The sequence below is a fragment of the Apostichopus japonicus genome, chromosome 9 (genome assembly GCF_037975245.1).
Source record: "Apostichopus japonicus isolate 1M-3 chromosome 9, ASM3797524v1, whole genome shotgun sequence".
In the NCBI taxonomy this organism is placed as follows: domain Eukaryota; kingdom Metazoa; phylum Echinodermata; class Holothuroidea; order Aspidochirotida; family Stichopodidae; genus Apostichopus; species Apostichopus japonicus.
The window spans coordinates 21,795,153-21,823,142 of record NC_092569.1 but is presented as its reverse complement, the minus strand read 5'-3'; the positions used below and the strand labels follow the sequence as shown (position 1 = coordinate 21,823,142).

The following is a 27,990-nucleotide window of genomic DNA, read 5'->3' as shown; positions in this document are numbered from 1 at the left end:
ATTTGTAAACTAAGCCCTGAGAACATGTCTACGTTTTTCTAAATTTTTTTTTATCATTTCTTTCTTCCAAGGGAGCCCTGTACAAAATAGGTTAAAGAGAGTTATTGCTAGTTGTTTATGTTCAAGCGCTTCAACTCCCCAGTGCAATATCTGAACCTTCTCTGCTTACAGCCGAAAGGCTGAGTTTCTTTAAAGAAATTTCTAGTGACAAAGAATGTGAAACACTGAAACTTATATTGAAGAGAGAAATTCTTCACAAGGCTAGTTGAAACCCTGGTCCTAATATCTTGTCCTTAACTCAATGTTACCTATTTTGATTGGCTTGGACCACAGTGGATCGCAGCAGTCTGTGATGTCATCTGGTCAACCGTTTTTCAAACGGTTTACTAAGGCTATTTTAATCTTATTTATCCTTGAAACCGGATACATTTGGAATGTTTGTTTAGCTGTCAAAGTTCCCTCAGTCAAGGACCTCATATATGTGACCTAGAATCAGCTGATGACAAGTTTTGAAATAAGATTTTATTCTTTTTCTCATGTCTAAAATACTATTCAGTACAGTTCCAGTTCTCTCCCACTATCCACCAAAATGGAAATCCAAACAAAATCCTGTACCTGTGTGTCTAGAGATGCCAAAATATCAACAAATTCCTACCAAGGCCCCAATCATGGTCTGTCGACTTGAGTGAATGTCTTATCTCCTTTGAGGCCCCATTTGTATTGTTGCACAGGTACCAGGTTGCTGCTTTCTACTTCACTGTATCAGACCAGGGATTTAAGTTTTCACAGATACTTTTTAATCTTTCAGACCAAATCATAGTACAGCTCCTGTTGTGGCACGTTAACAATTAACAGACCATTTGTGTCAATGTCTGTGTAGCATAAGAGATTGTGGGAGACAGTTAACTTCTTTGAAGAATAACTTCAGCCACATTTTTTAGTGTTAAATACATGACAGTTTAACAAAATGAAACTTAACGACTACAGGCCATGTCTAAGCACATCTGGGTTAAGAAAATTCTGCTTTGACTACCTTAATATCACAGTAAGGCTTAAGAGTAAAGGTGTATCCAAAAGAGAAGTCATTTGCACAAACAACCACGATAATGCATATATGGTTCGCAGAGATGAACATAACCTTGTTTCATTTGGTGGTCAGGGATGTGGATCATTTGTTGCTTGTACCTTCTATTCCATCAATATCCACTAGAAGGCAAACACAGCGGGAACTGACATCAAGAAATTTTGAACGTGGAGTGATGTCGGTCATTTTATATCGATAATTAGTTAAGTTCACAGACATGTGGATGAAGAGAAAGAAGGACCTAAGACCACAGTGCATGTCGTACAGTGCTAGCATAAAGTAGGTACAAACTATGTATCAATCGTATGAACAGAGCACCGATAACAAAAAGCTCCGTTATCTTAAAAAAAGTTGTAATTGAAAGGACCTCATACACTCTCTGTACTTCTTCCATCAAACAAGAGTGGAAGAGGAATGCTCCTTCACATCCAATGTAATAGCAATCCATCTTCACAAGAACAATTTACAGATTTCTATCATTTAGTAACAACACTGCTATAGATAGAAACATCCTTTTTAAGAAAATGGTTCACTTTCCTACTTTGATCTATCGTTCCATAAAAGAGAATTAGAACTAATTTGAGGGCTTACTTAAATGTTTCTCATTCAGATATCCCAAACATGACTTTGCTGGTAATTGGCAAGCTGTCTACACCGACTGTTGCCTGGTGTGTCGCAAGGGGATACCTCCCACAGTGGTGTTAGAAGCTCCCTTAGAGTGGGCCCAGGGGGGAGGGTGAGGGTGGCAGATAGCCAAAAGAGTTCCGGGGTCCTTCAAGAGATCAATTTTCTTTTCATTTGTAGGTGCACAGGAGATTTGAGCGGGCAGCATTAGCAGTCTTGCAACAAATTTAGTAAGATGATATCTTGCACCTCATCCAAATTTTTGGATATTCTCCAAAAATTCTGGGGCAAATAAAACTAGTCTTTCACCATTTGGTTGCCGGGCACTCTTTCTGCCACAAAAAAACTCATGGTTCTCCCATGGCAAATGACAAAACAATCTCAAGTATAAATAAGCCAGCCTAACTACCTCAAGTATAAATAGTAACAAACCATTTGGATTATTTCTGGTGGATCTGAGAACTACCACTATTTTCGTTTTTATTACCGGATCACAAGTATTGGAGGAGTGTCGTGCAAATTCATAATTTTACATATTTAGTTACATTGCAATCTGAATTTGATCTAAACAACTACTAGTTCACCAGATGACCCCCAAAGCTGACTTTGGCTTTCAGAAAAGAAAATGTGGTGATTTCGGATGGCCAGACGACCATGTCAAAAGTTTGAGCAGCACTTTCCTTCAACAGATGACTTTTTCTTTTAATTTGTGACAACATCAAGGACGGCGCACTACCTCGATCAACTGCTCACTTGGGAATCTTTGTTGATAGGTTTGGCAAAATGGTGGACGAAAGAGAAAGTTCAAAAAGCTGCTGTAATTTGCTGGAATAAGTAATGATAAGTGAACAAACCATCTTGTAATTCTTCTATTTCTACTTCAACCCTCTTCGACCAATTGTTGTGAAAAAGAAAATCTGACATCTGTGCCAACACTACCAATCTTCCACACCCTCCCGCAAACCCTCTCCTTGTAGGTTATAGTTGAAACCTGAAGGGTATTTCCTCTTAGGAACCCCTTTCATTTATTATACAAAAATAGTGCATTGATAGGCATTTCCACACAAATTTCTATAAAATGGACTTTCATAGTGCAGATTGTATTATGAGGATGAGGATGGAAATGTTATGAAGGCCTTCCATCGAGGACATTTTCTTGTTCTTTTTCCGTTTTTGGCCGGCACAAATCGCGATTTTGGAAATTTTCCTGAGTCTGCATTAAGAGGCATTTCACTCGCATATCAAAAACCTACCCTAGAATCTCCATGACTGGTTGTAGAATATTTCAATTATTTTCATATTTGGAAATGGACTTATATACAACAAACGAGAAAAAGGCAGGAATGCTCCAAAAACACCCTGCTAGTAGCCATCTTTTGCCATTGACAATCTACAATCTTCCATATCAAAGTTGTCTGAGAGCCAGCACATTTTTCCCACTCTCTTTTCTTACAATGCAGCACTCTTTCTACAGGATAAATGTGTAGATTACAATTGAATACCTTTCTCATAATTCAACAAAGAGAAAAGGTGGGAGATTACTAGCTGTTGTATACCAAATCTTGGACAATTGCCAATTTTCCAAAGTCTGTTATATTTTAAAGCTTTGGTCTTTTGCTCTCGGGGACTCCGGCTGCTTCCTCTGTCTCGGCCTTCCTCTTTCCCCTCGGATCAAGTTGGTCGTGACTGAATACTACGATGATGCATGTCATGTTATCACAGCCTGTTCCATCTCCCTGGGTGTCTGGCGCTAAGCAGATGTCAAACAACTGAAATAAACGGGGCACAAATGTTCACATTAATTAATAATAAAACACATCAGATGAAGACTTATACAAGTGATTTGTAGAGGATGACGATGACCATGATGTCTGTGACATTAAACTACAGGTAAGCATCTCAAATGTTCCTTAAGTACAGTGTTAAAATGAATTCTGGAGTGTAGACGTGACCCATGGCAATTTCTGTCTGTAAAAATATCATCCATTGCAGTAAAAAACATGTTCCAATCATTACAGCTCTCAATTTGTCTCTAAGTGTGGAGAGGCATGATGGTGCTGTCGGTGAAAAGGAGTGGTCTCATGAGAAGTAGTGGTCTCATGAGAAGGAAGGGCAGTGACCGGAGGGGGTCCGGTCATAAAAGGCGCACAGTGATATTATTTTACCAGGACTTTATAGGTACAGTACCGCTTTTAAGTAAATTGGAAGAGATTAGCGCGATTCAGCGCAAAACGCAGCTTAACTGTACTTAACCGCGCTCCAAATAAAGGAACGCGATTTCCCCGCGTTCCAAACAAAGGAACGCGAATTCCCCTCGCTCGCTATTCACCACCGACACAATGGGAGTGAACCGATCGATACAACGCTATTCATAGCGTGGAGGTAGTGTAAACCTATCGCTTGTAACCAACACCTGTTATAAACATCACAATTTTAAACGAAGTTTACCAACTTTGACGGAAAGAAAGTTTTAATCGAGAATAGTTTCGTGTTGAAGGGCAAAACCTTTTTAAAAACCTTATTTTATTCCCCGATATGTTCTGGTAACCAGAAGTAATAAAAAGCAAGAAGGAAACTTCGTGTCTTATCCTTTGGCCGTAGCATTAACGGACCATTTTTTGTAGTAACATTAGGCCTCGCGTTTTGTGTTGAGTTTAGGCACATTAGGCCAGTGTACGAGTACGAAGTTCACGACTTCGACTGAAAGTTTTAAACGAGAATAGTTTCGTGTTGAAGGGCAAAACCTTTTTTTATACGTTTTTATTTTATTCCCCGATATGTTATGGTTACCATAAAAAGCAAGAAGGAAACTTCGTGCCTTATCCTTTCGGGGTAACATATCATTTTTAGTAGTAACATTAGGTCCCACGTTTTGTGTGAACTTTAGGCACATTAGGCCAGGAAACGTTGCACTGATTTTATTTTATTTTTTATAGAGTTCTGTTCATAGGCTTACGAATACGAAGGTTGTCACTAACTGAAAGGAGCTGAAAAGAGAATAATTGTAGTTATATCCTGGAAACCAAAATGAAAAAGAATTCTAAGCACAAATGCTTGTTTTAAAAAAAAGCAAATTATTATAAAATGAGAATAATGATGCAACAGTGTTAAAGCTTAGAAATGCAAGCTAAAAAGAAACAAACAGTCTGTATTTTCTGTAAATCTTTTAAAAATGCTAAAAGAAAAGTTAGGCACACATTAGGCTAGGAAGCTTTGCACTCACAAAGCAAATTAATTAATACTATAAAAGAAAACAGTACAACAGTGTCACGCTTAGAAAAGCAAACTAAAAGCAACACACTGTCTATTAGACTAGGAAACATTGCACTTACAAAGGCAACAACATTGAAAAATACAATAAGTAAAATATTAAAATTACCATGCAAGGGATCAAAATAAACATGTAGTTCTTTTTTACTACAGTCTTCAAAGGTTTCACATCAAGAATAACTTAAATATATGATGACAAAAAATAGAGGAAAATGGAATATACCAAAAAATACTGTACTTCAAGATTTGACTGCCATTGCTAAGTATCTCTTAGCATTTCTGTTGGCTGTGTCCATCTTTTTAACGCACTGTCCCCAAGCTCTTTTCTGAATGTGAAGTGGTACATGAAACTGCTCCATAATACATTTCCTAATTGCAAATACCCTATCCTTATCAAGTGCATTTTTCTTAATCCCATTAACATTACAATTTAAAACCTCATATGGTGTAAATATTTTACGCATTAAATATCTGGCAAGACCACATGGATCTCCCTGTTCAGAAAGAGACGACAGCACAACTTCAGGTCTTATTTCTGTTATGACGGAGGATAAGTTTACTTTAAATAGTTGGCAACATTTTGAAGAAATAATAAAGTGTTACTAAGCGTTTCTTGTGTGAATTTTTTATATAAATTACCATTGGTTCTAGCAGAATGAAAAGAAAAAAGAATTTCCACCCAACAAATTTGAAGCAGGGCCGGTTAAATTCAAAACATGTTTCTCGTCCGCGCAATTGATGGGCCTTCTTTTTTCCTGATTCCCGAGTTTCTTTTCGGATTACAAGAAATCTAAACTATCCGTAAAAATTATTTTGTAAAGGTTGGAACATATTCCAAACTAGTAGCAGCGCATGAAATGAAGAAAAATGGCCGCCCGTTTTTTTCAGATCTCAGTACGAGAAACATGTATTTTATTTGGATACTAGAGAACAGCTTTCGTTCCCTAGCTGTATGTCGATTTTTTATAAAACCTTCATGAAAATTAACAGACTTGTTTGAAAATGGATTTTGAAGCTCTGTCAACAATTTAAGAAATGCTTACCGTTAAATACTGGCGTCAAGTAATACATTTCGAATTTATTCCAATAAAGATCCGCAAAGGATAAAAATGATGATTAGAGCTTACTAAAGAGAAATAGAAACTGCATGTACATGGTCATTTTAAGTATCCAATTATTATACAAAGAGATCGAGTTCACCGAAACACCCCTTTTCCCTATCCCCTGAGGAAAACCGTCTTTTATAAATTATAGTAGGCCTACCATACAGTACTTTACATTTGATACAAAAGTTACTTCTACAACACACAGAATTTGTGTGTGTCGCAATAGTTTAAGTTTTAACCGCGCAGTACACTACCATTCATACTTTGCATATTACACCAAAAGTTATAACTTGGCGTCCAGCTGGCGGGAAAATGTACAATCATGTACAATTTGTTGTGTCGTTCCCATGGTGCAATGAACTTGGGCAAGTTGCCAAGTTCGAATGTCGATGACCTACTTATGTTCCGTGACCAATGTCAATGGGAATTCTGTGTGTAAAATCTCGGGTTTTCCACGTGCAATATATATAGAAGTTTTACGTAAGCGGAACGAATTCGGGGCGGCTCATTGATTGTGAGGAAGCACTTATCTAATCATCAATTTTTGTGAAAAATATCGTACGTTTTTCAGAAAATGTACAATCATGTACAATTTGTGTCGTTCCCATGGTGCAATGAACTTGGGCAAGTTGCCAAGTTCGAATGTCGATGACCTACTTATGTTCCGTGACCAATGTCAATGGGAATTCTGTGTGTAAAAACTCGGGTTTTCCACGTGCAATATATATAGAAGTTTTACGTAAGCGGAGCGAATTCGGGGCGGCTCGTTGATTGTGAGGAAGCACTTATCTAATCATCAACTTTTGTGAAAAATATCGTACTTTTTTGCAGAAAATATTTTTGACTAGTAATTGGAAACTCAATGTATCAAGAAGTACTGGGGGTAGACCCTATCATTGCATTTTGAGGGAAGTCAGATCTTTAAGTGCAAAATATTGTTTTTTCATTTAAGGTTATCGTGGTTTTCTTGCGAGGTGTATACGGCGTAACTTTCGATGTAGGCTTAGAGGTAGGATCGGCCCATGCATACTAAATGAGAACGTGCAAAAACGTTTGCAGTGTTGTTTTGAACAGTGCCCGAGAAGCTGTATACTTTGAGAATTCCAAGGGCAGTGACAACGTGCAATGTCTCAGTGCAGTATACAAATGAGTACCAACTCAGTTCCGTAATGTAACATGTGCGCGAATAGCCCGTATTACTTGCAAGAACATTATACTGTACTGTTCTAGCCTCGAGAAATGATCAATTCGGCTTTCTCACTTAATCTGTGTTAGGAAAAATCATGATTCCTGAATAATTTTCAGGAATATTGTTATTTCCGAACTGACGTTGAGAACTGTTTGAATATTAAACGGCAATTTTTATTGTTCGCAGCAATCGCGGGAATTCTGTTTGCTAACGTTTCACTCATCAAACCAACTGTTTTGCTTCCACTTGAACATTTGTATTGTACGTTGAATTTAAACAGTATAAGATACGTGCTTATACACTATCCCTTCCCTTGACCGAGTATAAACCCTCGGTCTTCTTTCTACCGGCGACGATCGATATTCTTTTGTTACCGGATTGGAAGGAATTAAGTAGGATTACAGCCATTGACCGTCTGACGGTAACAATGAACTTCACACTTTTAGCTGGCGTGAATAGAATTAGGGAAGCCTTCCGACGGAATCTGCGCTCTGATAAACAGTTCCCCGCAATTAACTGCATTTCAATGCGGGTTTTAACAAAAGATAGAGCGCGGTTTAAACGCACAGAGCGCGATTAAGAGCGCGGTTTTCCAATTTACTTAAAAGCGGTACTGTAGAACGAGGTGCTAAGGTTGTGAGGAGACAGGTAAGCGAGGAGCGAAGTAAATTGATCAATACCAACTCTGTCTGTAAAATCCATACATTTTTGTTTATTCGGTCCAGTTCAATTCTTCCCCCACAAAAAGAGGGGGGAGGGGGGGATTAAGGACTTACCTCTTCACATATACCCGACAAGTTATCTTTGCCACCTTCATCGAGTCTCTCTTTAACAAAGTCTATGACTTCTTGACTAGTCATGGCGTTCCTAATGTAGGATGAAGGAACATCATATAGATTAAGACAGTGTAACATACATCAGCACATGTCTGCAGTGCTGAAGATTCACCCACTGTATAGTCCAAACTCAGACTGAGTGATGAAGGTGAGGTGAAGGTCAAACTATCTCTCACAGGATTAATTAACAATTGAACAATAGATGTTGTACTCAATTAAAATTTGGAAAATACTGAAACAAGTGAAATGTTTACTAATGAAGTCTGCTGTTGGAAACAAGCATGCAATGAGAGCATCGAGTCCTTTAATGTCATGAAAACTAACATTGTTTTTTCATGTTTGAATACAGTAATCACATACAGTAATCTGCTATACTGAATATGAACAGTACTAGATTGGATGTATGATTTGGGGGAAAAAAAAAACAACTGTACAGTACTTTTTCTAAGTGAAAAATTATTCTTCCCGACCATTAAGCTTTGCATATAACTTGGATGAAAAAAGCCCTCATATCTTGTAAAATAATGCGTATCTGGGGCATTGCAATGAAAAGTCATTGAACAAAAGTGGAAACGGAACACACAGGATGGTAGAAGGAATTTATATTTCTGTTTTTATCAGGAAAGCAACGAAGTAGGCGTAGGTTTGACGACAGATGTTAGCCCCCTCAGATTCTTTAGATTATACAGCAAAATGTTGTTTGATAATTATCTGGTCTTCCGTCCACACCCACAATGTTTACTTCTCAAAATAGGAGTCTGAACCATAAATATATCTATCCCAATAATTAATATGTTATTAAAATCTCTATGTCTGCCCTTCAGTGAGGATTCTTTCATGCCTTGCATGGATTTTATTATCACCATGCAAGCTTCTACACCGTACTATGCAGATATTAATTACTTCAAATTCACGTTCACCGAAGCACGAATGCCATGTTTCAGTATGCATGTGCTATACAATGGAGAAAATTACACCTGGCAGACACTACTACTGTACAGTGGTGATTATCATATGATCTCTCACCCACACCATTGATCACCTCACAGACATAGGCCTACTATGCAACAATATCATAACTTCATGGATGAATTAACTGTCACATACAAAACTTCACAAATGCTTTCATTTGAAAAGAAATATCTATAGAAGAAAATAAAGAGAGAAAAAGAAAGATAGTAAAACACAGAAAAGTATATAATTACCATATTCCATCACAGGCAATTACCATGAATTCATCTTTAGCAGTCAAAGTTGTTCTCTGTAAATCTGGGAAGGCACAAATCATCTGTTTTTCTGGTGGCAAATCTTCATTTGTCTTGTAGCAGTGATCACCTGGCAAAATCAAAACCCACAGGAAACGGTCACAGAACCTCCTGAATACGAACCTCGAAAAAAACACTAACTGTAAGAACACACTCTACTGTACATATCTCTCAAATTGACACATGCATACTGTATTTATATAAAGTCGGTCACAGACACTGCCATTTGAAGTGAATCCCGGCCCAGATCAACTAGGACATTGTAGTTTAAAATAGTTATCAAGACACAATGATGAGTGCACAAAACAACTGTTTTGCATTAAAGACAGATACATGTCTATTTCTAAGGTCACATGCAAAATTACTTCCTGGTGATTGGACACATGCATTGAGAATTTAAGAGGGGGCAGTTTTGAGTCCTAAACTGCTGCACACACAGCTGACCAATCATGGAATACTACATGTTGAAATTCCACAAGTTAAACTTGTTATTATTGCTGTTATTATTTTACTAGGACTTTATAGGCACTGTAGAACGAGGTGCTAAGGTTGTGAGGAGACAGGTAAGCGAGGAGCAAAGTAAATACTACATGCTGAGCTTCCACAAGTTAACCTTACGACTTTGGATTCAGGCTGAGTGAAGTCCGGTCAGGTTCGAGATGAGCAGTGTTTCGCCCGGTTGAAGTCACTGGTGACGTGTTAACAAAGGACATAACCACAGGGTGGACTTACGCACATTCACTAATTATTTTGCATGTTTGTGCTTGGTTGTCCACTCATGGGGTCAATAACAACAGGAGAAATTATGACCCCCCCTCCAAAAATATGTATGTCCCAGAAATATTTAAAAAAAAACATCCCAAAAATACCAAAAAAGTCACTGATTACGTTCTATTAAACAAAGGACCTGGTCAAAAACCGCAGGGCAGAATTAAGCACATTCACTAATTATTTTGTATCTTTGTGTTTGGTTGTCCAATCATGGAGCCAATAACAACAGGAAAGAAATTATGACCTTCCCCCTCCCAAAGAAGACAAATATATATATATATGTCCCAGAAATGTTTTAAAAAAAAAAAATTGTCGTGATTTTGAAATTTGAACAAATGAGCTTACAAAGTTACTGTACCCGCATGTTGTAACTTGAGATTAATGTATACATGTGTTCATGTATGTACATATATGATACATGTACCTGAAACATAAAAAATAACTTTCAATAACTGCTTTACAATATGACTACAAACATTTCAGCTTGTTTCACACAAACAAAACACTAGAGCAAAAAAACAGCATAGACCTCTAAGGTAGCCTGCAACTGTACTCAGTACAGTACATGGCTGTAAAATGCTCGCCCAACATACTGTACTGTATACATGTATGTAGTTTGCTGCTTTATTTATCTAACATTATAACCATGATATCAATTCCAAGACAAAAACTACAACAACTGTAGCACAATGTCAGATCTATATATAACTCCTCTTGGTGCAATTTGTTACCTAGGAAACAGCATAAATGTTTATCTTTGCAAAATATGAGTGGGTTGGTATGAAGTGAATATTGTAGCAGCTTATATACTGTATACTACTGATTATCAATCCCTGTCTATCTTAAACTTGTTTCTCAATTTGTGAATATAATTGTCTGTACACACAGTTTACAGTAATGAGTTCTTGCTCATTTCTACAAAGTATAATTACATTGATGACATGACTCAGTCTTACTTGTTGGATAAATGCCAGTGAATTACAATTTGCAAGTAAAAAAAGGGCACTTGCACTTTTGCTGAAAGTCAATATATTAAAGCAGCATTTTGCGTCCTCGACTATGATATTTCTCAACCTCACTGACTCCACTATGCCATAACGACATACATAACTAGCTTATCTATTTATATTTTACTTCAAATGGTGGCATAAAAGTCGAAAAAATTGCAACTTTCACACTTTGTTGTTCTCCAAGATATTTTCCGTTGGGAACCCAATAAACCTCGCCCATAATATGAATATTTAAACACTACGAACGTCATTGACAGATAAGTAATATTTACACCACGCTTGATTTGTGTACAGTCTATATGGCAGTTGTACCAGGGAGTTGCATAACAACTCCCAACGCAAAGTCTTGAATCTATTTTTAGCAACGGCTCATAACTAAACCTGCATCTCTGATTGGTTGAATTCAAACTAGTGGGTTTGGGAACTGAATGTGATTTAATTTTGTATGTGGAATACTCGCCAATTAAAGTTTTTGGCAGGGAAAACCTTGGCTAATATCTTAAGTTGCTGTTTTGTGATTTGATGTATGTAAAAAACTCGATGGACATGTCAAAAAAAGTAGAAAACGGCGACTAAACGCAAAATGCTCATGAATAAACATACTATTCACTGATAGGTGGAATTCAAACTAGTGGATTTGGAGATATGAAAACTTTGTCGAGGACACTTTTACTCGTTATCGATATAAATCGTTAATTACTCGCTAATTAACGCTCTTGGCAGGGTGAAACTTGAATGGTATCTTAGTTTGCTGTTTTATGATTGATACATGTAAAAAAATCGATCCACATTTTAAAAAGGTGGAAAAAAGCGACCCAACTCAAAATGCTGCTTTAAGAACATAAACACATGATAAGTGTGGTAAAATACATCAGTCCAAACCAACCATGACTTCTTTATATGTAATATTAGCCTAAGCCCTTTAGTTGAACCGCTTATTACCCGGAAATATTATTGGGCTGCTTCCATTATAAGCCTGCAGTGTCTGATGTTTGATGTATTTCAGGAAAATGCACATAACTTGATTTTAGCCAATAGATATTTTAAGCACTCAGGCACTTGCCTCATGTTATCAAGTGGCTAACATTTTGAAATTCTAATCCTGTGACCTGTTAAGATGTAAAGCGGTCTGCATCCTGTCGACTACCAATGTAACTCTTACTATGTTGGCGATTAAATGAAGCCACATACCTAGATGCTCCTGAGGAATTAAGGAGTCCGGCTTCATGTGCGTCTACTGGTAGACTAAATCTATTAACCATAACCAACTGTTTGCAAGGTGTACAACTATGTGACTTATATGCTAATGAGATCTGTGAATAAACATGAATTACATAACTTACGGGCAATGGGTAGTACTGATAAAGCCTCATAATAGGGCAATGGGTAGTACTAATAAAGCCTGGTTAGTACTGATAAAGACTCATAACAGGGCAATGGGTAGTACTAATAAAGCCTAGGTAGTACTGACAATGCCTAGATAGTACTGATAAAGCCTAGATAGTACTGATTAAGCCTAGATAGTACTGATAAAGCCTAGATAGTACTGATAAAGCCTAGATAGTACTGATAAAGCCTTGATAGTACTGATTAAGCCTAGATAGTACCGATAAAGCCTAGATAGTACTGATTAAGCCTAGATAGTACTGATAAAGCCTAGATAGTACTGATAAAGTCTGGATAGTACTGATAAAGCCTGGATAGTACTGATAAAGCCTAGATAGTACTGATACAGACCCATAACAGGGCAATGGGTAGTACTAATAAAGCCTCAATGGGTAGTCTTGATAAAAGTACTGATAACTTACCAAAGGCTCTAGAGAGATTGAGGCCTCCGTTGACCCTTCCATCTTGAGTTACTTTCCCTCCAGCTTCCTCTATTCTCTGCAGTTCTTCCTCATCTTCGGGTTTATGATCCACCGATAGGTCCACAGCCTCACCGTCCCTGGATAGTACACACCGTGAATCACCAATGTTGGCCACTATGACTTCATTTCCTTTGACAATGGCCACACAGGCTGTGGTGCCGCTGTCACTGCCAGGCTGCAATGAACAAAGTACCTGACAGCTGAAAGCAACTGGTTGTGTTTAGCAATGTACTCAAGAGCACTCCTCTTGCCTCTCTCCCTCACCCCACATGTCGCCCCCACATATTCCCCCACATGTCCCCCCACCCCACATGTCCCCTCCCCCACACCATCCTCCTATGCAAAAACACTATGCACATGAACATAATTAAATGGCAGACAGGGCATTGCAGGTTTGAACACATTGAATTAATTACTAATATGGACATCAACCAAATATCAGGCTAGTGTCCTTTCATAACATACAGTATGTAGATAAGTACTCTTGATTCCAGGTACTTTTGCTACAGGTTGTTATGATCCAATGATTATGATTTCTGCCAGGGTGATTGTAACATATATAACTAATACCAGACTTATATATTGCAGAGTACCATACACAATGTATTAACTGCTACCATCCTGCATTTGTGACCTTTCTCATTACTTCAAGGGGATTACAATGTTCAACTCAGCACGACTCATCGGTCATTCCATGTCAACCACAGATGGCTATTGCTAGACCATCTCAAACATTTTTACCACCCTCCTTGCATGATTATAACACCATGAAGAAAGCATAAGTCACACTGCTTCAAAACTGTCCAATGAATGACCGTTTGAGAGTTTGTAACGTGCTGGCCAAGTGACTTTGTAAGGTCCTATCTTGGTGCTCTAATCATGCAAGAAGGTGATGATTTTTGGAGAAATTGAACTACAAACTTATCCAAAATCTGTTGATTTGACATGGAATGACCCATGTACAAGCCTTAAAAGTGTGCACCATTCTGCTTTTGAGAAATGTATCTATGCTACAGTAACTGTGCATAACATGGGGAATTCTAATTGTCTCAGAATACAAACAAAAATGCAGTAAGTCAGTTTGAGATGTATGGGCAACTTGCATGATCAGGACTTTTCTGCAATATACATATTTGGAATGTGGTATTACAGGTCTCTACAGTTTATATATACCTCTTCATGACCGCTGCTGTGTGGCATTGCTTCATCTTCATCATCATCATCCTCTTCATCATCCTCATCATCATCTTCCTCATCATCTTCCTCATCATCCTCTTCATCTTCATATGCTTCTTCCTCCTCCTCTTCCTCCTTACTTACGACATCATCACTGACCACTTTTTGCGATGATAATGCATGGTTTTCTGTGAAACGTGATGTTAATTACGGTAAATTCCACAGAACTGGCTAAGAGAGAATACCCACAGTTGGCATTAACAGTAGCCAGTACTGTTCAGGTAAATAACTTGAATCTTGAGGCCTGATTAATTACAATTTAAGACAAACACTTACAGTATAGTCAGTTGGGGTAAAAAAAAACAAGGGGGTAGTTCGGGTAAAAAAAAACAACCCCTTTTTATAGAAGGGGAATATTAGCCAAAGTTCCAATTTATTTTGGGTGATAGTCCTTTATGTCTAGTTTATTATTATATAATTTCTGGAACTCTATGTCACTTCGCTGCCAATCACCGCTTCATCAAATCAAGCGAATGCTAAACTAGCAAAATTTGAAGTTTGTACAACATATCCGAAACTTTCTCCTGCATACCCAGCTTATATGATGTGGAGATTATTCCAGCAGTTACAGCATAGCAGTTAGTGATATTACACTCCCCCATGGTAGAATTACTCCAACTTCATTCACGCTTCATGGGGGGGCCTTGTTTTTTTTACCCCCAAAAAATGATGCGAATGGGGTAAAAAAAAAACAAGTACTTTCCGGCTACAATGTACTCCCTATTTTGCCCGAATGAATACATTTTTCCATAATGTTGATGTTAAAGGTTAGGCAAATAGTTTTCATGTCTGTCATGTGTCAAAAATGTTAAATAATTGGGCAGAAGTAACTGAAATTGGCTCAACTCTAATGTTTCTACTATATTACACCACATTTGTGTAGCATCATATGACACGAGCCATACATAATTACGAATTAAGACAATTTCACAACATTTTTTCCTTTTTCATGTAAAGGTAGTAGCTCATACTTAGATGTAATTATATGCAAACATGATTTTAAGATACATTCATGAAGAAAATAACTGTTTTCTAGCATTGTTTTTTTTTTACCCCGGCATTGTTTTTTTTTACCCCGAATTAAGCAAATTTTGGGGGTAAAAAAAAACAACATTTTTCGCAAAAAACGACACTTTCCATTTACAAAAAAGTTATTTTTGTTAGATTCTCTTTAAGAGAATCCCACTCCACACACTTGAACATTGGAACCAAAACAATACCTCTTACTCATCAATTTTTAGAGCAAACTTTAGGTAAATTGTTTTTTTTTACCCCACTTGACTATACTGTATTGTTACTGTACTGTTATTCCATTGTGGGGCTCTTCTTTCTAAGTTAATACAGTATGTTCTCTCCAGTCACAAAGACTAAAAAACTGTCATCAAAACATCATGTACAAACAGTAAAAAACCAACCATGGAAAACTGAGAAAGTACAGTACAACATACTTTACATAATAAAAACTGTCTATGAAATTTCTTACCAAATGTAACAGACAGTTTACATTTTGAGGATAATTATTTATTCTCTTTTTGTGGTCCGCCTTCTTCTGTAGAACTTTGTATCTATAATTTTATGATATCACTAATCCCTATGATTGATCACACTCAACGGAAATTGACAGCTTGCACAATAACGATTTGCTATGAATTGTTAAAAGTTTCTCTGGCCACAGATATGTACAGTAAAGTATGCATACCCCCCAGTAAGCAGAGAAATGCTAAGATGTACTTAAGGTGTAAGAATACAATATAGTGTGTCATTTGCTTGATAATAACCACAGCAACAACTGTATCCAACATGCTATTTTAATTTATCATGACACACATATATGCTAGATCTATAAACTAAGCCATCGGAATTTGTTTTTCATTTTGTGTCACTTGTGTATGAACATGGTATTTAATTGTGTTAATAAATTTGTGTGTAGCATTTTCTCAAATGCTCTAAAGTTGTTTCTTTCACTGAGTATGTAGTAGCATACCTGTAGTCCCTGTGTAGAAAACTGCTGGGGGCGTTGTGGTCAAGTGGTTAAGGCAGTGGATTACAAGTTCAAGCCCTGGCCAGATCATTGCGTTGTGTCCTTGGGCATTTTATCTCCATTGCCTTTCTTCACCCAGGTGTATAAATGGGGACTTGCAAGGTGACTTGTAAATATAGTTGAGTGCGCCTGTTTGTGGCTGCACCCTATGGGAAGTCCCAATGGGGACACGTGGCTGTGGTGAACTGTGGTGCCCCAGGAGAGATTGTTTGAATTGTGCACACTTTGGTATGTACTGTACTGTAGGTGTGACAAGTTACCAATGACCAGGGTTAAGTACAGTGCGGTGAGACTTTATTATAAGTTGCGCTATATAAGAACTGAGAATTATTAATTATTATTATTATACACCTTTGTAACACTGGTACAGCGACTTGACCATTTTGCCTCGCATTTTGCAATGCGATACAGGATGAATTATACCCTTACTGTACGTAGTGTACTGTATATCAACATACACTGAGTACAGTATGTACCATACCTGTAGTCCCTGTGTAGAAAACTGCTATACACCTTTGCAACACTGGTATAGCAACTTGACCATTTTGCATCTAGCATTGTGCCATGTGATACAAAATGAATTATACCCTTACTCTACGTAGTGTATATCAACATACACTGAGTACAGTATGTACCATACCTGTAGTCCCTGTGTAGAAAACTGCTATACACCTTTGCAACACTGGTATAGCAACTTGACCATTTTGCAGATCTAGCATTGTGCCATGCGATACTGGATGAATTATTCCTTTACTGTACGTAGTGTATATCAACATACACAGGAGCAAATGCTGTAGACTGTGTATACATATTTTGATACATTTTACACGGGTCCCTGAATTGTGTTACTTTCACTTCTGCAATCTGCTGTTGTTTTGTATTTATCACTGCATGTATACTGAACTGTGCATACATGTGGTAACCAATGTTTTGTGACTTTCTGTTTCACTCAATCATAATATATATTCTAGTATGCCTTACAAGTAGAAAACACCAATCATGCTGTGTTAAGAACTATGAACAAGAATATTATAAGCAAAGAAATCCACAATTTGAAAGGAAAATGAACACTCTGTAACCACCTCTGTTGGGTGTTGTTTACCTACAGGTCTAAGATCACCCAGTGCAGTGTCCACAGTACAGTTCTTACTGTACATGACAACACCTTTAACAACTTAAAAAACTACAGTACTATAATATTTAATGTACACTGTTGTATATAAACACATTCAGGTTTATAAAGGCTGAATCCCCTATCTCATTAAAAAAAAACCTGTTGGGAAATGACAAGAACACATCATTCATAAACTCACCTTCCTGAGTTTTACCATCTTCTGGTTTTCCATTACAAACTGCTTCAGATTCAGAATTTTTACTGGATTCTTGGTCTACCGTGGGACTGGCATCCTTGGAATGACTCTCGCACGTGGTGTTAGCACTGTTTCCATTCTTTTCTCCCTTCTTTTCTCCATTTTGAACTAATTTCCCTGATTTCTCTTCCTCACACTTTATTTCAGTTTTGACTGTTTCTGATTCTATTTCGGAGATTGATCTGTCATTTCTCGCTACCTCAGACCCGTTGGTGACGGTTTTGTCGTCGTTACTGCTCAGTAGTGGAAACACCGGCTTCTTCTTGTTCACTACCGGAGACAGGAGATCTTCACGGTGGACCTTCTTCCGAAGGGATCTTTGGTTTTTGTTGGAGGGCATGCCAAACTTAGTCAAAAGTTCGCCTAACGGTAGGTTGGCCTCCTCATGTAGATTGTCCACTTCACCCTCTTCTGTGATACAAAAGAAAATTGTAGAAAGAATATATACGTATATACCCCTGCCACAGTACTTATGTATATTAATTATAAATATATGTAGCATCAATATCAAAAAATCTTTAATGGAGGCAGTGGTAGCATACTGTATCTATTAATTTGGTGGATGAAATTTCAAGCCAGACGATTTTGGGGAATAACTTATCCAGTATCTCATCGCGAAACGTTACGCAAGATGGTTAAATAATTGTACAAGTCTAAAGATGTATGGCAGAGCTTTTAACACAGAAACCGTAGTATTGAATTAGAGACACATTCAGAGCCTTCAAAGCTGCTATATGTACAGTACACAAAAGTTGGACACTAAATCATTCTTCCCTAAATTTCTATTTTTTTCTCATTCTTCTGGCATTCTCACAGAGCATAGTACACAACACTTGCATGTTGTCTTATTCATAGTGACATTTCTTTATGTACAGTATGTTATAATTTAGTCCACGAAGATCCCAACTATTGAAATCACTTTTTATTGTACTGTATACCTGATACCGACTGTACAGTATTGACAATCACTCAGATAGTGTAGTATTCATCTGAACATCACTTCTCAACCCCTTTCCCTCCCACTATGAGCAGAACATATTCAGATTTGGCAAAAAGTTTGCAAAATATTTGGCCACCTATAGTGAATTCTCATCATTTTCTTTTTGGCCAATATGCACAGGGCAAGAATAATTGTGATCCTAATCATAACATCCTTCAGGTCTGTATGGATAGGTTGATCAATGCAGCAGATTGTACTCTCCAGGAGCATAGATCTGCATATATACAATCTGTTCAGTACAGCCTGTGTAGTACAGTACAGTACACTACAGTATAGTACACTACAGACTGCAGAGCCTACGCATGGGCTGTGCACACACACTCATGGCTAAATATGATTTTCAAATTATAGGCCTACTGTAGGCCTATATTGTTAAATATACAATTTATCACATTCAGACAGAGAAGCTTAATATGACTTTGTTGGCATACTGGTATATTTATTGTAAGTGTATGAGGTCCATACAGTCATCATAACAGAGCGAGTACAGGGACTGGGTGATTCCCGGTTTTCATCAAGTCCTGGCATTGATTGAGACACTTTCTGTCAGATGAATGTACACATTTAACACACACGTGCATACATGTATCGAGGGAAACATCATGCACAGATACATTGTACAGTAACTATAATCTCTCAGTTTAAATATCAAACATTTCATGGTAAAGATTGCAAACAGAAATAACCCTGTAGTCCTGAGCATTTTCTTGAAGTCTAACAGACTAACACAAACTATCGATATACTGTACTGTACAAGTGTGTATACTAATACTGTAAAATATAAGTGTATACACTATACAATATATTTTGGTGGACGAAGGGTGGGATTACGTGAGTATTTCATGGTGGAATAGCAGAGCTACAAGTAATATATACTGTAGGTTCAGCAGAGCACTGTACTAGTGGATAATTGACAACTAGCCCAGACACCTATGGAATAATTGCACAAGATTGTCAGCTACAGTACAGTATACAGTATGTGTACAGTTATTCGATATAACTTGTGTTGTTGGAGAGTGAAATTACCACCAGTTCCTGTATAGTGAGAAGTCCAATTGTCATTCACGTCCTCTTGTTTAAGCCCTCAGTTTATCGTTCATGCGGCTAATCAATTTAATGTATATGGATACATAACCATATGTTGTACAGTACTGAAGTCTGAACTACTGTAAGTACTGTATGAGTAGGAAAGTATATCCTGTAAAAACTAATAATACAGTAGCTTGATCCTTTTTTTATAACTCCATAATTCATAGCTGACCCGAAAAGTTGACCGAAACCATTAATGGTTGGTTATCTGACGCTTGCGACCATTTTCTGACACAAAAAGAAACTGCTATCTTAACCCTGTTCTGAATAGAATTAATGTACAGTCTAGCCAAAAATGTCTGGATTAACCAACAATGTTCTGATATTTTCTGATTGCAGCTTTTATCGCCAAAGGGTGAACTGATCGCTTTTAAGCTCTTGCTACAAAGAGACCTGTGTGATAAACCACACATTCAGTATCAGAGGTTGATTTGGAAAGAAAATTGTCACAAAACATGGAAGGCTTACTTTGCAGAATGAGTCATCATCACAAAACATCCTGACAATTTAGCTATATGTCAACCTTGACATGGGTAGTACTTTGTAGTAGTAACATACAGTGCTACTGTAGGGCAGTCTGCTTGCCCAATCACGCACAGTAACTTTTCATTTGTATCAAGTCATACTCAACATTGGAATAAAGAATAGTTTGCATGCATGATCAGTGTATAAATTTAAGAAATTTGGAGTGGTTGTCCCCAGGACAACCAGCTCACCAATTTTTGGTTGTCCTGCTGAAATTCTGGTCGTCCTGTAAAGCTACTATATAGTAATTTATCTTCAGAAAAAAATACTTGTTTGGGACTCCTAAGAAACCATGAATGTTGAGCGATTTCATGGATTCTAGATCAAATTCTGTGTTTCTTTCAGCGGCATTGCTGGATTTTATTTTCTAATAATGCTGACTGTAGCAAAGATTGTGTACATTAGTTAGGTATGCGATGTTTTGCTGCAGGGCGTAACGATACAATAACCACGTGGTAAGCTGTAGGTGCGTCATAGTACTGGTCTAGTTTTTCAGTTTCAGTAATGTTATTAGCCAAAAAAAGTTTGCGTCCCAGGGACGCGAGCCCCCGAAAAAGTTTGCGTCCTGTAAAAAAAGCTTGCACCCCAATCGAACACCAATTGCGTTGATTGTGTGACCTACTGTACTAATACTAGTGTAGTATCATTGCCTATACTTTGTGAATGTTATACACAATATTATAGGGCAGATGGCTCAGTGTCTTAGCTTCGGTGTTTGACAGGGGCGGCCCGGCCGACTCCTCCTTTCGCCCACCCTGCCGTTTAAAAAAAATACCCCCAGCCCCCTCCTCCATCCGCCCTTGTACTTCCCTACTCGCCAACTCAGTAGTAGCTCCATGCTTTGACCTTGCAGCGCTTCCAACAGCCAAACTCTTCAAAATCACTGTACCTACAGTGTGCATATCTCTCGCTAAATTCCATACTGTACTACTGCATTTACATAGGCCTGTTCGAACTTCATTTTCAACTACACTTGCGCAAATCTTTAAAATCTGATGCAACATTTATCCTGGGTTCTTTGCAAACAATCATCTGTGCGAAACTTCAATGTTTTAAAATACAGAAGTAAGTTTATACACGAATGTTGTTCCAAAATAAACTTTTCTGAAGCACGTGGTCAATTGAGCCGCGAAAAAGTTTGCAACAGAAACTACTGTGGTATGAATGCACATTTCACATTAGCAACTCTTATTGCAGAGAAAAGAAACATACTGTGAGATAAAATATCCTTTCCGGATCAGATATGTAAGCTTCCCACAAAACTCATAACATTTTCTGATCAAAACAATGATTAAAATATTACGTGATAGTTTCAGAAACAGTTCAAGTGCATCTTCGTACCAGCAAGTGATTGTTGTCAAAATGTACGTAACAAATATGAGACAAGGCCTAACGTTATGTTATTTGAGTGCTCACATATGATAGCCTTTGCCACAAACTTTGATATCTCTACACAAGGGAAAGTAAACGTTGCAAGTAATTGTTGTTAAACAACTTACTTCTTGTTCATTGAGCACTGAAAATGCAAGAATGTTTGCAAACAATCGGTTCGGACTATTAGCCAATCAATCACGGGAATCTTGGTAAAGCATCATTGTCTATTTTTAGCATGAAAATATCTGTAATGAAGTTTTGGTAACCCTGTACCTTGCAGTTGATTGTTATGATATATTTATTTTCAAACAAATATAATGATCTGTAGGAGTAGGAGAATTTTGGTTCTTGTCAGAAGAAGTTGTGGTTTTTTGAAAAGAAATAATGAAAGATGTTCGTTCAAAATGTGTTTTGTTGTTTTCCGTTGACCTAGTTGTGAGTGTGTACTTGGTGTATGTTTCTCAAAAAAATGTGGTGGATGGGCGGGGTCTTTGCCTGTGGGGGTAAACCTGAACTCTGATTGGCCTTTGTTGACAAACGGACGGAACAGAAAATACCATGAAGCTTGGTTTGAGTCGTTCATGTCAATGTTAGGGCTTGGCCTTCCTACGTATAATATTTATTAGATGAAGGCGGAGTTTGGAATGAGTTTCTTCTTATTTGAAATGCCATTTTAAGTTTTTGGTTTCACGCTTGTTTCGTGTCTTTTTTCCGTTTGTTTCACGGAACATTAACCAGCCTTTTTGAAAGTTTTTGGTTGTCCGCCGGGCAACCAGTACTTCACGATTTGACAAGTTTTGGTTGTCCGGCAGGTAATTTGGTCGTCTCGGACGACCGGACGACCGCTAAATTTACACACTGTGATACTGTCAGCGCTATGAAAGCCCAAGAATATCATCTAGTTGCTTAAAACTGAATGATCCTGGAATACTGTACTGTAGTCAGTTAAATCCGCTGTGAAGTAAATTTAAAATCACAATATTTCTCACAATGCATTCATCATACAGTACCTGCATCAGAGCAGTTGTTTAGGCCGGCAATCTCCTTTAATTGCAGGATCACTTTCTCCTCCTTGAGGGTAGCATCAAACTTCATGAAAGATTCCTCCAGTGCTTTCTCTATGTCGCCATCTTTAAAAGTTTCTGAGCTCTTTATCAGCTTCGGTAGATGCTTTGCACAGTAGATGGCAACTTCCGGGCCGCCGTGACCATCATAGACCCCAAATAACTCTGTGTCCTCAGCGAACAGTGACAAGCAGTTGTGATCATCCTAAGCATAAAAAGATCAAAATGCAACGAGTAACAAAATAAATATATGTATACTATACATGATGTACTGTACACACTAGACAGGAGTTATCTTTAAACAGGGAATAACATTATTTTCAAATTTTCTGTGGCAATTTCTATGGTACATTTACTCTCTTTACTATAGTTTATATGTACATGAGGGCATTGTGGTCAAGTTGTTAAGGCAGTGGACTTGTGATCTAAGGATTGCAGGTTCGAGCCCTGGCCAGATCATTACGTTGTGTCCTTGGGCAAGGCGCTTTATCTCCACTGCCTCTCTTCACCCAGGTGTATACAGTAAATGGGGACTTGGGAGGTAACTTGTAAATATAGTTGTTTGTGCCGGTTTGTGGCTGCACCCTATGGGAAGTCCCCCGGGGGACATGTGGTTGTGGTGCACTGTGGTGCCCCAGGACAGATTGATTGAATTGTGAACAATTTGGTGTGTAGGTGTGACAAGTTACCAATGACCAGGGTTAAGTTGTAAAGTCGTGTGAGAGGACCTTGGCCCTGAACAAGACTGTTAACCTAAAATTATAAAAAATTATAAAAAAATTACACATGTACCAAAACTGCTATCTTTGCACTTGTATCTAGCAGACTGATAATTGTGCATAGTATTTTCATATCATTTTGCCATACAATAATGGATACATTATTCTGTCTTACAGTACTGAGCAGTTTGATATCAATGAGAAAGTTGTTGAGTTTCAAAGTAATGAAATGTTACAAAATGGCATTAATATAGAGATTTTTGGTTTGCGTCTATCTTAGCCCAGAGTGCTCTACTGTATGTCCGGCCGGTGGACAGAGCGGAATATAGGTCGAGACAACTGTAGTTGAGACTAGTGGAACACTAGTAGCTATTACTCATAGTTTCATGCATTGAGCAATCATCAGACAACTTTGTTGTCTAGTGGAACACTACAGTAGTGGTTGTTACTCTGGAGTTTCAAGCATTGAGCGATCATCAGACAACTGATCAGTTGTCTGATGATGGCTCCACATGTGAAACTCTGTGTAACAACTACTTTTGTTCTACTAGTTTCAACTAATTCTCTACTTATTCAACTACTTCACTCTATCCGCCTGACATAGAGCACTCTGTGCCAAGATAGTTGCCAACCAACCCAACGTATATATTAAAGTTAATGCAACCATATGTCGTAGGGTTAAATAGAAGTACTGTAGTTAATGAGTATTTCCATTGGGATTGTGTTAGACCAGCCTAGACATTCAAATTGTATGTTTTATGTATTATGTTTCATAACTCTGTACAGTAAGCCTATACTGATGTTGCTGTACATTGTATTTAAATGTTTACAGTTAGTGTGCTACATGGTATAGACATGTATGTATACTCGACTGTACTATAGATCTTCTGTTCAGATAAACTGTACAGTATATATTTACAATGAATCTGTACAGTAGATGGAATCTGTGTTACTTGTTCAACAGTTACGGAACTATTGGGTTAGTGCTTTTAATGGAGTAGGGGGAAACAAAGCAACTACTCTCCATTGCTCAAAATAGATTTAAAAGTAAACACCTGTCAGGTTTTCTTGAAATCATGATAGACTGATTTGAAAAAGCTTGTAACAAACTGTTTAACAACACTGCATATTACATAGTACCCATGAAACCTGCGTAGGAAATGTATGTGTTGAAATGCGATAAGTGGCTTGCTTACGCCACAAAACAAGGGGAACTGTCTGGCTTACCAGTCAAAACGTCCCTTTACCAAAACGTCCCTGTACCAAAACGTCCCCGCTTTTGGTCAAAACTTCGACATTGGTCAAAACATCCCTGTTGGTCAAAACGTCCCCGACTATCACATTTATTCACAGTTGTGAATATATATTAATTTTAAGTTATAATTTGGCTTAAGTAATCGGCATACAAATTGGATTACAGTCGCTAAATAAATCATGAAGGACTATATCGTTTAATTATATTTGGTATGAAAAAGGTATACGCTATGTTTTCCAGTGAATTTACGAATTAAGGAAAACAAAACATATTATGCCAGAGGAATTAAAAACAATTTGGATGCATATACTATACAATATATATATTTTAAATTGAGTGATATCACTTATCGTTTATTTTTACGAAGTAAAATTTTGTCACGGGTACGTGCCCCTGTTGATATTTGACCTTTTGAAGTATAGAATATATCGTTCGATTACCTTTAGAGTGGTAACGTTAAATGTTTTACTTAAAAATTATACTCAAAAATGTTTCCGCCCTCATAACAGTCAATTCCCATTCCTAAAAACTGTGTTTTCAACCTAAACTATACTTATCCTTACTCTTTGATTTGAACTAAAAACATCCACACTTGCATTCCAACTGACTATAAAAGCGGGGACGTTTTGACTCACGGGGAAGTTTTGACTGCGGGGACGTTCTGGTAAAAAGCGGGGACGTTTTGGTCTTAAAAAAGCGGGGACGTTTTGGTAAAGGGAAGTTTTGACTGGATACCACTGTCTGAATTCAAACGAAATGGTATATGCCATGGGTGACAATTAAATAGATTTTTATGGTAGAAAGGAAGGTTTTCATTTTTCAAGCATTCGTTTTGCTTCTGTCGTGAAGAGCATACTGCAAAATGGTAGTCTCTAAGCAGAAAAGTCTAGGTTTCATTGCCCCATTAACATTATGATGTGTGCAGGCACGCTATGTTGGCTACAAACGATGTACGCACTTTACGATTGACTTTACGATATGCTATTTACCCACTTCAGTAAGGCCGCCTGGAAGCAAATCTTGATAGTATATTTAGTTGCTATATGGGTACGAAAGATTGAACAAGGTTTATACTCTAATGGGCTCCCTCAAAATGTTATCAGGGTACAAAAATCTCAGGACAAAAATCTTGATGGGCTAGTAGTGCTACAACTTTTGAGAAAAAAATTGTCAATTTTATGGCAAGAAATTGAAGTTATGTTGATAAAATTGTTTACAGTAATGAACAAAATGTGAATACATTACAGATCTAGCCTAAGCCTAGGTTAAGTTTCAATCGTCAAACACACAATCCACATGACTTCCGACCTACTGTATACCTACAGTAGGCCGAGGCAAACAGTAACCCTGTAGGCTGTAGCCTAGAAGTGATTATTATATAGCAAATATTATTGTGCTGTTACCAAATCTAGGTACAGTAACTGACACAATGTGTGTTTTAAGTCAGGAAATTTACTGCCAGTTGTTTTCTTGATTCCATTTGTTACTCCTTTAAGTGTTACTAAGTGTTAGGGCCTTCCACTGTACTAGGCCTACTGTTTTTACTTGTTAGTGTTACTATACTGTTAGTACTTCTGTTACTGTTACTTGTTAGACCTTTGAATTTAATGGATAAAGATGGGAAATTCTATGCCTACAATGTAACAGTTTTCAGAAAAGTGACATCATCCTACTGAGCCTCCAAAACAGAAAGCTCATATCAAAATTACTGAACTAATTTACGCCTAGGCCCCTAGGCCTAGATGCCGATGCCATTTCCTACAGTTAGTCTTGTGCAGATGCACATAGGCCTAATAACCATCTACCCTATCACAACCGTGACCCAAACGATTCTGTACCTCTTGCGCTAATCGCCAACCTTGCATTGCCGATGCACCGTATTTTAAACGATCATTTTCCCCGTTCTCCGAGACCTTTTCAAGATTTGGATGTGAGAGGTAAGCACCCATAGCCCTTCTGGATTTCTCATCAATTAAAACTTAGCAAATTTCGCTTGAAAGACGAAATTCTCCAGCAGATGCCACACGTGTAACAAAGTCGTGTAATGTTAATTCTACGGCGCGCGGTGTTTTCTCTTATTTTGAGTTCAACTCATTGTACTTGTCATTAATTTATTGTGTAGACCAAACAAGACGAATGCATGGAACGCCAAAACGAAATATAACAATCATGCAGACCGACCACAGGCTTATACAAATTTATTGCAGCGCCTTTCAACATTTTGCTCCCACCTACCCGCGGTATTGAGAGTGAACTAAGTTAAATCAAACAACCGAAAGCCAATGATATCAAAATCAGTGGCGTAGGAAGGTACTTTTGAGTGGGGGGGGGGGCTGAAGACTGATGGCCGGCCTGGGGGAGGGGTCTAAGGGGAGGGGGCCCCCTCCTCTTTGGAATTATTTTGCATTTCCAGGTGGCCTGAGATGCAATTTGGTGCAATATAGCACACTTCAACCCACCCACTCCATTTTGTATATAATTTTGCATTTTCACCTGGCCTTAGATGCAATTTGGTGCTCCAAATATGATTTTTTTTCTCATTTGGAATGAAAAAGGGGTTTTCTGACTTGCGAAGCGGCGGGAGGGCGGAATGATACTTCCGCCCCTCCATATTTTTCACTGGGGGGGGGGCTGGCGCCCCAGCCCCCCGGTTCCTACGCCCTTGATCAAAATGACATTTTTACAACTATTTGAACATTTTACAAGACATTCAAGACACAGAAATCTGTAAGCCACTGTGGCGTGAGCAATGAGATATAATATGCTTTTTGAAGTTGGATCCCTGTCAGAGTACATAGGCGGTGCATTCAAGGCTTCAAGCATTTCCTTTCACCCTGCTCAATATGTAAGCTTTTGTGCAGATGTTGCGATCATTTTTGTAGTCATGTTGCAATCACTAAGAAGCATTAAGAAGCTGTCAGAAATGTAAACAGCATTAGACAATTCGTTGATTTTATAGCTTAACAAGTAACATTTACCTATACCGCCCTGTGTTTTTGGAAACACTTGTAAGGTACTTCATGACAATTATCTCTATCGCATAAATCAATAAAGATGGTTGGGTTTGTGTCTCCTTTAAGAAATCGTCAAGTTGCGACTTTGAAATAGAATTGGCAAATGAGATAAGTTACAGCTCATTTTATATGGCTTTATATCTATGGCGGGGCTAGGGTATTGGTCAGGGGCGAGAATGGTCTGTAGGCCTAGGGGCGCTTTCGAAACTGTGTCAGCGGAGCGCCACCACAGGTTAGCGCGGAGCGTACATAATTATTTTGAGTAAAGGTAGTCCCTAGA

The 27,990-nt window shown here is 38.0% G+C and overlaps 1 protein-coding gene across 1 annotated transcript; it reads right to left on the bottom strand.

Annotated features, from left to right (window-relative positions):
* Positions 1-528: 528 nt before the first annotated feature.
* Positions 529-26,778, bottom strand: LOC139973157 (protein phosphatase 1G-like). The gene is made up of 8 exons (XM_071979625.1): positions 26,535-26,778; positions 22,669-22,927; positions 17,614-18,081; positions 14,197-14,387; positions 12,964-13,198; positions 9,315-9,444; positions 8,050-8,140; positions 529-3,477 (listed from the first exon to the last, which is right to left on the bottom strand). Exons 1-8 carry the CDS (start codon positions 26,643-26,645, stop codon positions 3,307-3,309), a joined length of 1,656 nt encoding a protein of 551 aa, XP_071835726.1. The 5' UTR covers positions 26,646-26,778; the 3' UTR covers positions 529-3,306.
* Between the last annotated feature and the right edge of the window lie 1,212 nt (positions 26,779-27,990).

Bases quoted from the DNA above. Each gene is read 5' to 3' on its own strand.
- LOC139973157 (XM_071979625.1), bottom strand. From the start codon at position 26,645: ATGGGTGCTTACCTCTCACATCCAAATCTTGAAAAGGTCTCGGAGAAC. The intron at 22,928-26,534 runs GTACAGAATCGT...TTTTATGCTTAG, and splicing joins GTTGGCGATTAGCGCAAGAG to GATGATCACAACTGCTTGTC. The intron at 14,388-17,613 runs GTGAGTTTATGA...CACGTTTCACAG, and splicing joins AGATGGTAAAACTCAGGAAG to AAAACCATGCATTATCATCG.